This window comes from Lepidochelys kempii, chromosome 14, assembly GCF_965140285.1.
Source record: "Lepidochelys kempii isolate rLepKem1 chromosome 14, rLepKem1.hap1, whole genome shotgun sequence".
Lineage (NCBI taxonomy): Eukaryota > Metazoa > Chordata > Testudines > Cheloniidae > Lepidochelys > Lepidochelys kempii.
In genome coordinates this window covers 3,979,259-3,992,568 of record NC_136393.1, presented here as the reverse complement: position 1 = coordinate 3,992,568, position 13,310 = coordinate 3,979,259, and the positions used below count along the sequence as shown (strand labels likewise).

At 43.7% G+C, this 13,310-nt stretch overlaps 1 protein-coding gene across 3 annotated transcripts; it reads right to left on the bottom strand.

The window, feature by feature from the left end:
* Positions 1–562: 562 nt before the first annotated feature.
* On the bottom strand, positions 563–13,235 carry VCF1 (VCP nuclear cofactor family member 1). 3 transcript variants are annotated; one of them, XM_073310969.2, is made up of 4 exons: positions 12,976–13,235; positions 9,704–9,800; positions 3,327–3,386; positions 563–1,206 (listed from the first exon to the last, which is right to left on the bottom strand). In XM_073310969.2, exons 1-4 carry the CDS (start codon positions 13,020–13,022, stop codon positions 970–972), a joined length of 441 nt encoding a protein of 146 aa, XP_073167070.1. In that variant the 5' UTR covers positions 13,023–13,235; the 3' UTR covers positions 563–969. The 3 variants fall into 3 exon arrangements, with proteins under 3 accessions (XP_073167070.1, XP_073167069.1, XP_073167071.1); XM_073310968.2 differs by having other exon boundaries at positions 3,327–3,389; positions 12,976–13,233; XM_073310970.2 differs by lacking the exon at positions 3,327–3,386 and having other exon boundaries at positions 12,976–13,234.
* Positions 13,236–13,310: the final 75 nt, after the last annotated feature.

Sequence of the window (13,310 nt, the reverse complement as noted above, 5' to 3'; positions counted from 1 at the left end):
GACAGCATGCTCTTATCCCTTTCCCTAGCCACAGTATATTTGTTATACTATTATTTAAATTAGAATTTAGTTAAGATATTGCAGTGTGACTGCTGAAGCAAAAAATTAACAAAATGCTCTTACCCTTCCCTCTCAGTTTTATCATGTAAAGCTGGGTAAGGGAAGAAGAAAAGTTAATTCATATAACCTCAACACCTTCTGAAGTGTTGAAATCAGCTTTCCTTTTTACTGTGCATCTCAGAGTGGCATGGTAGAGCATGCTTTCTGAACATATCCAATGCTACCTGTCTCTCAAGTGGTCATACTGCTGAAGTTCTTTTCATAGCTTGAATTTCAGCTGTTTTAAGTTTTCTTCCTAGTTCTAGAGAAGGATTTTCTTGTTTGTCTTACTGCTGTGTGAAAGACTAAACAAGGTAAAGTTTAGCATGCCCACTAAGCTATATGAGATGTTCTCCAATCTTCCAGTTACAGTAATAGTCAGTGATGCTTGTAACACTAAACATTTTCAGCAAATATCCCTTTAACTACTCTCAACCTTTACAAATAATACTTGATCATGGAAACTTGTTCACTAGTTTATTGAAATTAAAAAAGATTTATAAAACTGAAGATGAACGTTTGAAAGGACTTTACATAAAGCAACACTTGCTAACAAACAGATTAGGCAGTCAATCTGAATTGGACTCATTATGCACGCCTATAATACAGATGTGGGTTCCTCAGACTCATCGTACATGTATTTGATACCAACCCCAAAAAATAATCCTATAAAAATTGCTTCAAAGCCCCTTTTGCATTGCAATAGTGCAGCAAACCACAAGTAAACAATTTCCTGTTAACCTGTTATTTCAAATATAGACTGAAAAGGCAACAGGCGTTTTGTGCAATTTCATTTTAACAAACTTTAAGTTGAAATATCAAATCTACACAGTGCTGTCCCTTCACAGAAGGCAAGGAACTGCTGGTTCATCATGTAGGAGGGCGGCCACGGTTCTGTAAGCTGTGGAAGTGTGCCTCCTTCAGGATCTGGTTGATGTGGAAGTAAGGACCTTGACTTAGTGCAGACTGCTCGTGGAAGGAGGGGGGGGTGATGGGACTGGATGCTGCAATTATCTGGTTTAAGCTGGTTTCGGGACCACTTCCTCTGTCAGGGCTGTTGATGCTGCTGCTACTGCAGCTGCTGCTGCTGCTATCGCTGCTGGAGGACTGTGGAACAAAGAAAAGGTTAACCGGCAGGGAACATTTACATTTTTCTCCTATGCATATTTATACAGCTTGATTAAGAAGCATTTTTCTCCAGTTCTCCCTCCCACAGAGTTTCATGGTTCACAGGTAGTCCAGTGGACAATTCAGGAAGTAAATCCACTGAATGCCAAGAAGGCCCATTCAGTTGCTTTAGTGACTGTCAGACTAATGAGAAATTTCAGGAAGCCCAGGTGATGTGCAATTGCATCTACTAACCACTAGGGCTATTTGACCCAACTTAGTGGAAAACCACAGGTTAACAGTTCTTTGTAACCAAGTGCTCAGACTTCACAAGTGAATTTTAATAAAATTTTGGTCTGCTAAGAACTAGAAAACAGGATTTTAGTAATTTCATACTTCTCTAGAGCTAGGTGAAAAGTTGCATAAAATTCCCCCTTTTCCCATGTGTCAAAATTTGGTTTGAAACAAGTTCAGAACAGCTATGCATAGCACACGAAGCGAAACACCCAGAGTGACAGGAGACTTGGGAAAAAAAATGCAACAGGGTACTCAGTATACTTGTAGCACATTTCCACTATGTATTTGCAAGTTAGATTTCAGTCCTGGTTCTTAGTTTTCTGCAACATAATGCACTTTACACTGCAATACTGCAGTGAGAAAGTTACCCAGATATCTATGTTAGCCTCAAGGCTACTAAGCAGCAAGCCACTAAATCACTTTCACATGCAGAAAGTAAGACAGAACTCATGATTTAGCTTGCATAAGAAGACAGTGTTTTTCTTTAACCAGATTAAAATGTGTATACGTTTTTAATGGTCATGACACCAATAAAGTGTTGTCAGTATTCCACACACAAAGCGTATTTTCTGTGTTTCAAGAGACATCAAGTGGCTTAGGCTAAACAAGTTTAAAGGATAGCTAATATTTTCATGGATTTGCTTTAGTTGCAATTAAACAGTTTCCTGTTTTGTTATTCTCATGTACTGTTCACAATATTGCAGCATTGTGCTAAGTGCTTAAGAATCAAAGTGAAAATGTCTAATTTATCATCCACTCAATTAAATTTAAGAAGTGAGCATTATAAACAGAGTAGACTTTAAACATTCTTTAATTGAAAGGTATGGTTAGTAAATTAAAAAAAAATTTTTACATTTTAAAGAGTTTTTCCACCTGAAAATGTCCCTTGATCTTGGCATACATTACTTTGATGAAAAGGAAAAGAAATGTTGGCAAATATATACGTATGCCCGTAACAAGTCCATATTGTCCCCAACCCTTGGTTTGATTACAAGGCCACTTCAGATTTTTGTATGAGGTACCATCATACAACTAATGTTTGTACTGTACAAATCAAGATTTGGTAGCCATTATGTAATTTTTTTTTTTTGGTGGAATACCGTTTCTTTAGAACAGAAAGCAGCAATTTCAATGATCAGAGTCAAGCCCAATAAGATACATCTAGTGTGTGTTCGTACTCAAGGAGGCAAACCCACATTGCATAACCTTGAAAGAGAGTTTACTACTGAAGAACAGTACACACTGGGGTTTACTCCAAGATCTGGAGCAATGCTTGCTCACAAATCTCAGACTGCAACTTACATCATCAGCCAGAATTATCCAGGCTCCTCAGGTCACTATGTAAATAAGTGTTTGACATGGACTATGACACTAAACTATAAAGGCAGAGTGCATAACATTGATTTATACAATAAGTTATATTGATTCCACCAGAACAGCAATGAATTCCACTTTGTTTTTGAGCCCAACTGTAACAGAAAAGCAAGAAAACACAGCTGAGGCTGACAGAATTGTTGAGGCTGAATTATGGGCATTTGAAATCAGTGCAAGAGCACTGAGTGTCGGAATTAACCAAGTCAACTAAAGAGAAAGATTTCAAACATACTCTGTTAAGAATGCAATGATCAGTCAATGCTGTATGAGTGACTGGTTATTTTTTCTACAGGTATTATACAAAGTTAGAGTTTACACAAGAAGGGTGTGTAGTGGTCACTAATCCACATTTACTAAATCACCTTATTTTTCATAAACTACTTAATGCATAAAAAACAAACTGCACTTTTACACTCAGCAAGTTACGGCAGCCTTGGAGAAAAACCCACCGCACAGGACACTTTGTTTTCTTTTAGTCTGCTTTCCTTACAGTTTTTCGTTACAGGCACCTTCTGAAAATCAAGGTAAAAACTATGATCAGTACTTAGTAATAATCAATATTTAAATTTCAAGTCATAACAGAATACAATTTTTAGGGCCACTAGTACTGACTAAAGACGGTTTCCAGTATCTAAAAGCACTCTAATTTTAACTGTTAGGCGAAAATACAGCAGAACTTGTGTCCTGGGACGTGTTTCCTACTTCTAAGGCTGTTGACAGGTCTCTCCAGTCATCATACTGTTCTCCATTTTTTTAAAACCAGACACAAAAGTCACTAGAACGTGAAGCTCTTTACTGCCCAAATCATATTGAAGACATACCTTGTGATCAGGTTGTTGTAAATCAACAATTCCCTTATATATAGGACCATAATGAAGCAAATAATGTCCCTTATAAGATCACTGCTGAAATCATGATATTATCTACACAACAATAGATGGCTATCAAATGCAAGATCAAGGAGAAGTATCTGGAGAAGGGTTACAAACATCTTCAAAATTAAAGGGCATCTTCAAAATTCCTCTGTTATATCTACCCCATTTTATATATCAATACATATACCAAGTAGTTGTAATGCTTCAGTTTAGCCACAATTATAAAACAGAACTCAAACACAAATGATCAGTTAAGTGTTTTGGCTTTCTTTGCTGTTCTGTAAAGGAGCACCAAGCAATGCCTGAATCACAGAAACTGAAGCATACAGCCATTTAGACCAGCGTTTCTCAAATGTGGACAACGTGGCCGCATGTGGCCACCAGGAGCTTTTTGTGTGGCCACAGCCTCCTGGATGAGGAGGAGCATGGCCCTCACCTGAGGTTACTAGCAGGGGTTGGGCCCGGCCCTCACACGGGGCCACAAACGTCACAGGAGCAAGCAGCTGGTGTGAGCTCCCCACCTTCCCAGGGGCAGTGGGGCTTGACCTTCAGCTCAGGGGGTGGCAGGCTCTGGCCCTAGGCTCACACCTCCCCTGCCCACCCACCCACCCACCGCCTCCAGCCGCAGGGCCCAGGTGCCCCCATTGCCCCTTGCCCACGCTGCATTCTCTGGCCCCAGGTTTCAGACGCACACTCCGTCCCCCAGCTGTGCAGTGGCAGGTCCTGGCCCCGGGCTCACCCCACTGCCCCACCCCAGCCCCCCCCTGCGTCCTCTGGCCCCAGTCCCCAGGATCACACCCCATCTCCTGCTGCCTCCCCTAGTCCTGCCCCATCCAACCCCCCAGACCCCTGCTGCCTCCCTACCCATCTCCCCATCCAGGGCTTAATTTGTCCCCTGGGGCTGAATAAGTCTGTTACGAAAAGTGATATTTGTTCCGTTTGTTACAGAAACAGACTTACTAGCTAGCTAGTCTACAAAATGCAAAAGAAATAAGAAAGAAAGACAAGAACATGTAAAGCACCTTATTTGTTTCTATTCGGTTTAAGTCCAGTAAAGCAGGGGTTCTCAACCCAGGGTACGTGTACCCCTGGGGGTATGCAGAGGTCATCCAGGAGGTACATCTACATATTTGCCTAGTTTTACAACAGGCTACATAAAAAGCACTAGCAAAGTCAGTACAAACTAAAATTTCATACAGACCATGACTTGTTTATACTGCTCTATAAACTATACACCGAAAGCATAATATTTATATTCCAATTTATTTTATAATTCTATGGTAAAAATGAGAAAGCAAGCAATTTTTCCAGTAATAGCGTGCTGTGACACTTGTATTTTACGTCTGATTTTGTAAGCAAGTAGTTTAAGTGAGGTGAAACTTGGGAATATGCAAGACAAAAATCAGACTTCTGAAAGGGGTACAGTAGTCTGGAAAGGTTGAGAGCTAATGCAGTAAAGAAGAGAGACAACTGTACATTATTTTTATTGGCTCTGCAAAAAACCCCAACATAAATAAATTACAATGATTTGGACAGGTATATGTGCATACTTATTTGTTTTTCCTAAAGTATTTTAGGAAAAATTGTCGGGGGAGCTAGGTCTGATTTAGACCATCATTCTCAGAGTCTTCTGAGACAAGTTTGGAAGTAGGACTAAGTAAATCATTTTGGGATCAGAATTAATAGCTGCAGATACCACAGTAGCATTTGTGGGAGCTAGCCTAGCTGCAGTGCTTGGCAGAACCATGTTCAGATTCTCAGAGCAAGTACCAAAAATAAAATAATTAAATAAATAAATAAATAAATTTAAAAAAAATCACATAACAGTAACCCACTCAGTTGATGGAGCAATATTTCTGAAATCCAGGGTGCCCTGTCCTCAGCCTGACTAACCAATGATAGGAGCACCATTAGGAAATGGGGTTAACGAAGAAAAAGATTATTCAGGAAGGAAAAGCGTAAGTCAGACAAAATAATGAAGATCCCCATTCTTCCTCAGGAGTGAAAAAGTTCTTCGTGCTCCTCACTGATGATTCTGTTCCTCATTAAGGGTTCCATCCAACACCTCTATAAACCACTGAATTGGCCACTTGACACCAGGCAACTTATAAGATCAGCTACAGTACAGTGCAAATCCATATATAACAGACTATACAAGAGGTAAAAATACACGCATGTGCATCTGAAGGCAGGACCGACATTTCTAATTTATAAACGGATATTTTTAATCAAGACTAAGGGTACAGAGCTAACCTTTTAGCAAATGCAAAACCACAATCCTGAGCAGGACAGAAAACACGACGTCAAAGCATTCAGAATGCCAGTGCAACAGCCAAGATTTAACATTTGCAATATGCCCTAATATAGCTATTTTCTAAGGTGCATCTGTGGACTGAACTGTACTATAGAAACTTCAGCTCATCCTCTGGGTTAGCAGAGTCTAGGAGTGTTGTGCAAGTAGCATGCTCAGTGCTAGGAAAGAGGAAAAACCCCACATCACTACTTAAATTTGCCAAACAGCCGCGCTGACAGATTGAAGAGACTCTTCCAGCTTCTTCTGATGGAGGATTTAGCGTAGCTGGAGTCAACAGCATTGTTTATGTGAAAGGATAGTCCAACAGGGTGGACCAGCAAAGATCCTTTGGACTGGATCTAGCTCACCTAGACAACTGAAGACAAATCTACTGGCCAAACATGAGGGCTACTTAAAGTCAGAAAAATCAACACCCTGTTTGAACGGCCACTAACAACATCAAGTGATTTCTCTTCAGCTACAGCAGCTGTTTTCAACCTGTGGTCCGCATACCCTTTGGGGTCAGCAGACTATGTCTAGGATTTCCAAAGGGGTCCACACCTCCATTTGAAAGTTTGTAGGAGTCTGCAAATGAAAAAATGTTGAAAACCACTGATCTACAGGAACCACCACCTTGATTTTTAAAAAACAGTATATAAATTGCTGTCAAGTGACCCAAGTAAACAAACGGGGCGGGGGGGGGGTGTGTGTGAATATCCTGCCAAAATTACTTTTCAGTTTTACTAATCTCTGATAATAGTAGGTATAGTCAAATAGATTTTCAAATTGAAAACATCCCTTTAAGTAAATCAAGCTCTGTATGAGGATTGGAAGACAGAAGTTAGATACATCTTCAAACTGAAGGCAGGGAAGAAGTCAGAATTAGTTACAATTTCACTTAAATACTTTGAGCGCATGCACTCAAAGGAAAAGCACTCCCCTCCCCTCCATTCTTACCAAGTTTAGAGTTACAACTCCCCTCTGCCCCAAATTCAGTAGCCTGGAACTGTTCTGAAATTCTATCAAGCAGAGGTTGCCTTGTTTTCATGGTGATTTGTCAGTTACAAAGCAGAGATGTTACATATGGTCAGCACCCTCAAAGTGATATAAATTAGAAGTATGTTCATGCACCATAAGCACAAGATTCAATTTCACAACTTGGCATGGGAAGTTCTTAGAGATACTGGAATAGTATGAATCTAATTTCATTGCATGCTTGATTCAGTGATCTAAAAATCTTGGTAAGAACAGGAGAAAGGGACAGAAAAGCCTGAAAATTAGGCTCTTGCATAAATTGCATGCATCAGAAGTAGAAATTGTGAAGTTTAGTTCATATGGGCAGATGTATTTTTAACTCTACTGCCAAAGCTGCAAAGACTTGCAATGCATGTGTATGTGTGAAATGGCAACTTCAATATTAGATTCAACAGTTTGACTTCACTGCTGGAATGGCATGTAGAGAATCCACTCAAAGCTCATGTCTACGCTGTCTGTGTGCAGACAATTCTTAGAATCATAGCAGTTACCAATAGCAAAGCTTTATTACATCGTCTACTCTCTCTCTCTGCATGCTTACTACAAAATTATTCCCATCTATGTTTTTACTGCTTTGCCCCGTCTAATGTTAAGTATTCGTACGACAAGCAAAGGTTCTTCAGCCACTCAATTATTCCCTGCCCCTGATATTTTTAAATTTAATTGTTCCTAGTTCAAACCCTTGCTACACACTAAATTCTTCCTCCTCCCTCCACAAAGTTTGGCTCGTCCGTAGCTGCTTGACACCCCTGGAGAGATGTTTCTGTTGGGTAAGTGATTCAATGTCAAATGGAAAGCAGATGTTTTGTGGACTGCTGTTATACCAGAGGGCAACCTCATCCCAGAAAGTCTTACTTCCAGAGAAAGAATAATCAAGAAAGCCCATGGCTTCTATGATGAACAGCTTGATTGTTAAACTTTTTCTACACAAAGTCATGGTCTGCCACACCAGCCACTCCTTTAAGCAGCAAGACTTGTCTGTTTAAAATTAAATAGTTTAGAACTATGACAATAAAATAAAGAACATTTTGCTTAAAATAATGTAGCACACAACTTTTTGTATGGCCAAAATACAGCACCAAGGCTAACAGCTTATACCTATTGAAATATGTGAACCAAAGCTTTTTTTTTTTTGCCATGACAAACAGCCAGGCTTAACAATAAGTGGTCTACACACACACACACACCATTGAACACATTTAGAAAACCATCTCATTACCATCCCAAACATGAAGGAGTCTCCTTTCTTTGCACACCTTTCCCAGTCCATTTACAGTAGAAAGTTACTGCAATTCAGAAATAGACACACTAACTTCTCAGTAAAAAGAAAAGGAGGACTTGTGGCGCCTTAGAGACTACCAAATTTATTTGAGCATAAGCTTTCGTGAGCTACAGCTCACTTCATTGGATGCATCCACTGAATGCATCCAATGAAGTGAGCTGTAGCTCACGAAAGCTTATGCTCAAATAAATTTGGTAGTCTCTAAGGTGCCACAAGTCCTCCTTTTCTTTTTGCGGATACAGACTAACACGGCTGCTACTCTGTAACTTCTCAGTGTCGACATGTACAAAGATTTAGGCAGCACTGGTCACTAGTAGCACAGTTTAGGAATAAGCAGTGGAAATAAGTCTCAAAGCTAGAAAGACAGTACTTTGCCCTTGCCTAGCACCTTCCTTGTGCGGATCTCAAAGTGCTATGAAAGCAACTAATTCAGGATGCGATCCAATGCCCAATGAAGCCAATGGAAGCCTTTCCACTGACTTCAGTGGGCATTGGGACCTCAATTTTCAAACTACCCCTGTGAGTTAGGCAACTATAAACAATGTTTTACTGATGGGGGAAACTGAGGTACAGAAAGGTTAAGAGGTTACCCAATGTCACACAGAAGACACATGGCAGAGGTAGGAGGAGAATCCAGCAAGCTAAAGTTCAAGTCCTATGTTAACCACAAAACTCTCTCAAAAAACTGAAATACTTGGCATCAATAAAGTACTTTGCACACATTAAATGAGTGCTATTGCTTACTAAGAGCACTGTGTAACACTTACCAGGCCAATAGAACCATTAGTATAGGGAAGAGTGCTCATTAGTTCGATCACTTTTCGATCATTTGTTACTAACAAGTATTAAAAAAACCAACGGAATTCGTAAGTAATGTGTACAGCCAGACAAAGCAACCACACGTTCTTGTTACTGAATCCTTCGATTTGTTGTCTTCCCGATTACGTTACATCTAATTTCAGACTGTAAACTCTCTAGGGGCAGAAAATGTTTCTTTTCTAGCTGTAAAGTACTTAGCTTACTTTGACAATATATTTTTGCACAGCATCCAACAAAGTAAATTAGTAGTTATAAAACAATACATACACACAAAACCATTTAAGTGGAAAATAACCAACTGCAATGAGAAACAGGCTGGATTTCCAAATTGTGTTAACAGAATCCAATACCTGAAGTGCAATTTTGTGCCAAGCCTCAGAATTTTATATACAAAATATGTAATGAAAAAAACTACCAAGTTTTACTTAGCTGTTTTCTATAAATGTGATTATACACATCACAGCAATTATTCCAGCTTAGAAAATTAAGTGAAATGTGGAATCTAATCGGAAAACATTTCACCTCAGTATCCCAAGATTCCTGAACGACTGCATTTCTGGTACTACGCTTTGTCTGTGGGATGTGGCCATCTTCTTCACTGCCATTCCGTCTCCTCTTCCTAAAGAAATTTATGGGAAAAAAAGTTAAAAAAAAAAAAAGTCAGCAGCTCATTCACAATTTATAGGACCTCATTTTGTAGTCAACCCCATGGACATGTGACTGAACAAACAGCAAAACCCACACACTGTAACTACTGATTGGATTCCTCAAGAAACCAACAACTGCTTATGACTTTTCATATTTTTCTTCAACTGCTCACCACAGAGTACTAGGAAATACATCTCCCTCTCTGTGTGCCCAGCTGGAGGCTTTCAAGGCAGTCCAGGGGATTTGGACTCATCTTCCATTAAAATGAGAGAAAAATATGTTTAAATTCTTTAGACTGCTTTTAAGCCTTAGCCATGCATGTAAGACGCTTATCTAATACTCAGACATTTCTAAAAATGAGCCTGGTGTTTCTGAATGACATCCGACTAGAAGGAAAGCAGCAGGGAAAAGGATGGGGGTGCCTAAGTTTTCAGTAGCTACCCAATTAAATTCATCTTGCTTATATGGATCCTGCAGTTAGACACCCAGGACAACTTGCTTTATTCTCTCAAATCTGACAGCATTTGAAGTTAAATAATGTTCCTGGTCAACATTTCTTTAAACACTGAATGAAAGCATCCCAACTGAGACTTTGAAAAACATAATACTAAAGGCCAGTCCTGTTAGTCTCTCACTGTTTGGGATGGTTTTGCCATCCTCTTATGACATCACTGTTGCTTCATGATATTATGAAGACAAAACATAACAGCAACCAAGAGGTATTTAACATTCTAAGATGCTGCCATCCCTTTATAAATTGGCAAAACCTTAATACTAGCGGCACATAACCTTTTCCCATCATTTATACAATGATGATAGTACCCAGCAGGTAGTCAGAATCAGAGCCCCAACATGCTGGGTGTTGTACAAAATCTAGACAAAGCTTTTCTAGCTTCTGGAAAACAATACACACCACATGATGGGCTTAAACACAGCACTTATATTGGAATTTGTCTATAAGGACAGAATCTATACAAAAGCCAAGTTGTTATTTGGTCTGTGCCTTCTGGATCACAAATAATAGTGCAGCTTTATTTGTATTATTGTGGCACCTACGAGCCCCCAGTCATGGAGCAGGAAGCCGCTGTGCAAACAGCACAGAGCTAGTCCCTGCCCCAAACAGCTTATGTTCTGAGTATCAGACAAGAGATAGATACAGATGAACTGGCAGGGGTGTAAAAGGAAGCCATGGGAAAAGACTGATCAGCAGGATATGATGTGATCTCAGCACACCAGCAGCCTAGCCCTTGTCAAGTTTTCTGTAGCATTGTGGCAAAGGAAAGTTTTGAGAAGGGATCTGGAGGAGGATAATGAGGTTGCTTTATGGATGTTTATGGGGAACTCCCCATAACTATGAGAGGCAGCATGGGAGAAAGATGCTAACACATGGGTGATACAGGCTGGCATTGTGAGCCATCAGAGGTGGGAGTCAACGTTATTACACTGAGAGAGGATAGGTAGAGTGGGACTGTGTAGTGAAGGGCCTTGGAAAGTAAAGACAAGTAGCTTTTTTGATATAATCAAGAAGAGGGAGCCAGTTGAGGGATGAGAGAGGAATGACATGATCAAGGTGATGGGCTAGGAAAGTAATCTTTGCAGCACCATTCTGAAAGGATACAAGCACAGGGAAGATTGAATTTGTCAAGGCCAGAGGAAAGGATGTTGCAGTAACTGAGATGCGAGAGGCGCTGGGAGCCTGGACAAGATTTTTAGCTGTTTAGATGGATACAAAAGACTGTATCCTAGAGATGTTACGTGGAAGGAATCCGCAAGATTTATACGTAGTCTGGATGTGAGGACCTAGAGAGAGAGGTCAGGGGTGAGGACAACCACCAGGTTATCGGCAGGATGGTTTTGTTGTGCACAGCGAGCAAGCAAGCAAAGACATAGTGGAAAGGGCTTGGAGAAGTGGGAATGATTAAGAGTTGTTTCAGCCATGTTGAGCTGATCACTAGACATTCACTAGCTGTCAGAGAGAGGCTGTGTAAGGGTACACTGCCCCCAGGCCCTGCTGTGAACTCCTCCACCCTTATGCTGCCCACCTAGGGTATGTCTACATTGCAATCAGACACCTGCGGCTGGCCTGTGTTAGCTGATTCAGGCTCCTGGGGCTAAAAGGCTGTTTAATTGCTGGGTAGACATCTCCCATGAGGCTCAGGCTGGACCAAGTGAGGGGGGAGGGTCCCAGAGCTCAGGATGTAGGTTGAGCACCAGCACCTACACAGCAGTTAAACAGCTCCTTCATCTGAGCCCTCAAGCCTGAGTCAGCTGCAGGCATCCGACTGCAATACAGACATGCCTGGGGGTGGGGGAGATCACAGCAGGGCTTAGGGGCAGTGTAAGTGGGGGACCAAAGCCAAGTGAAGGGGCAGGGGCCGAGAGCAATGTGCCCCCTCCCCACTGCCGCAATATCATCAGCTCTCCCCTCCCCCATGCGGTCCCCTCCCCCCTCGCGCTGCCCAGGGACCCCCCATGCGGTCCCCTCCCCCCTCGCGCTGCCCAGGGACCCCTCCCCTCCCCCCTCGCGCTGCCCAGGGACCCCTCCCCTCCCCCATGCGGTCCCCTCCCCCCTCGCGCTGCCCAGGGACCGGTCCCCTCCCCCCTCGCGCTGCCCAGGGACCCCTCCCCTCCCCCCTCGCGCTGCCCAGGGACCGGTCCCCTCCCCCCTCGCGCTGCCCAGGGACCGGTCCCCTCCCCCCTCGCGCTGCCCAGGGACCGGTCCCCTCCCCCCTCGCGCTGCCCAGGGACCGGTCCCCTCCCCCCTCGCGCTGCCCAGGGACCCCTCCCCTCCCCCATGCGGTCCCCTCCCCCCTCGCGCTGCCCAGGGACCCCTCCCCTCCCCCATGCGGTCCCCTCCCCCCTCGCGCTGCCCAGGGACCCCTCCCCTCCCCCATGCGGTCCCCTCCCCCCTCGCGCTGCCCAGGGACCCCTCCCCTCCCCCATGCGGTCCCCTCCCCCCTCGCGCTGCCCAGGGACCCCTCCCCTCCCCCATGCGGTCCCCTCCCCCCTCGCGCTGCCCAGGGACCCCTCCCCTCCCCCCTCGCGCTGCCCAGGGACCCCTCCCCTCCCCCATGCGGTCCCCTCCCCCCTCGCGCTGCCCAGGGACCCCTCCCCGCAGCCCGAGGCCGGCCGCCCCCCCCACTCACCTCTGTCGCGCTCCCCGCTCGCTCGGCAGCGGCTGCCGGCAGCTCATGGCGGGGCTCCGGGGGGCGGGGCTCAGAGGCGGGGGGTGTCTCCGGCCGGAGCCCAAGCCACGGCCCCGCTGCCAAACCTAAGCCCCCGGCCCTGCTCAGCTCTCTCAGCCGCTTCCGGCGTCTCCGCCTCCTACGCAGGCGCATTGGCCATACTCAGCCCCCCGCCCGCGCCCAGCTTTCATCTGCGCAGGCGCAGTGCCCACAGTCGGGCCTCTTGAGTCCTCCCCGCAGGCGCACTGTCCCGTCCTCTCGGCACTGCCCTTCCTGCGCAGGCGCGAGCACCAGAC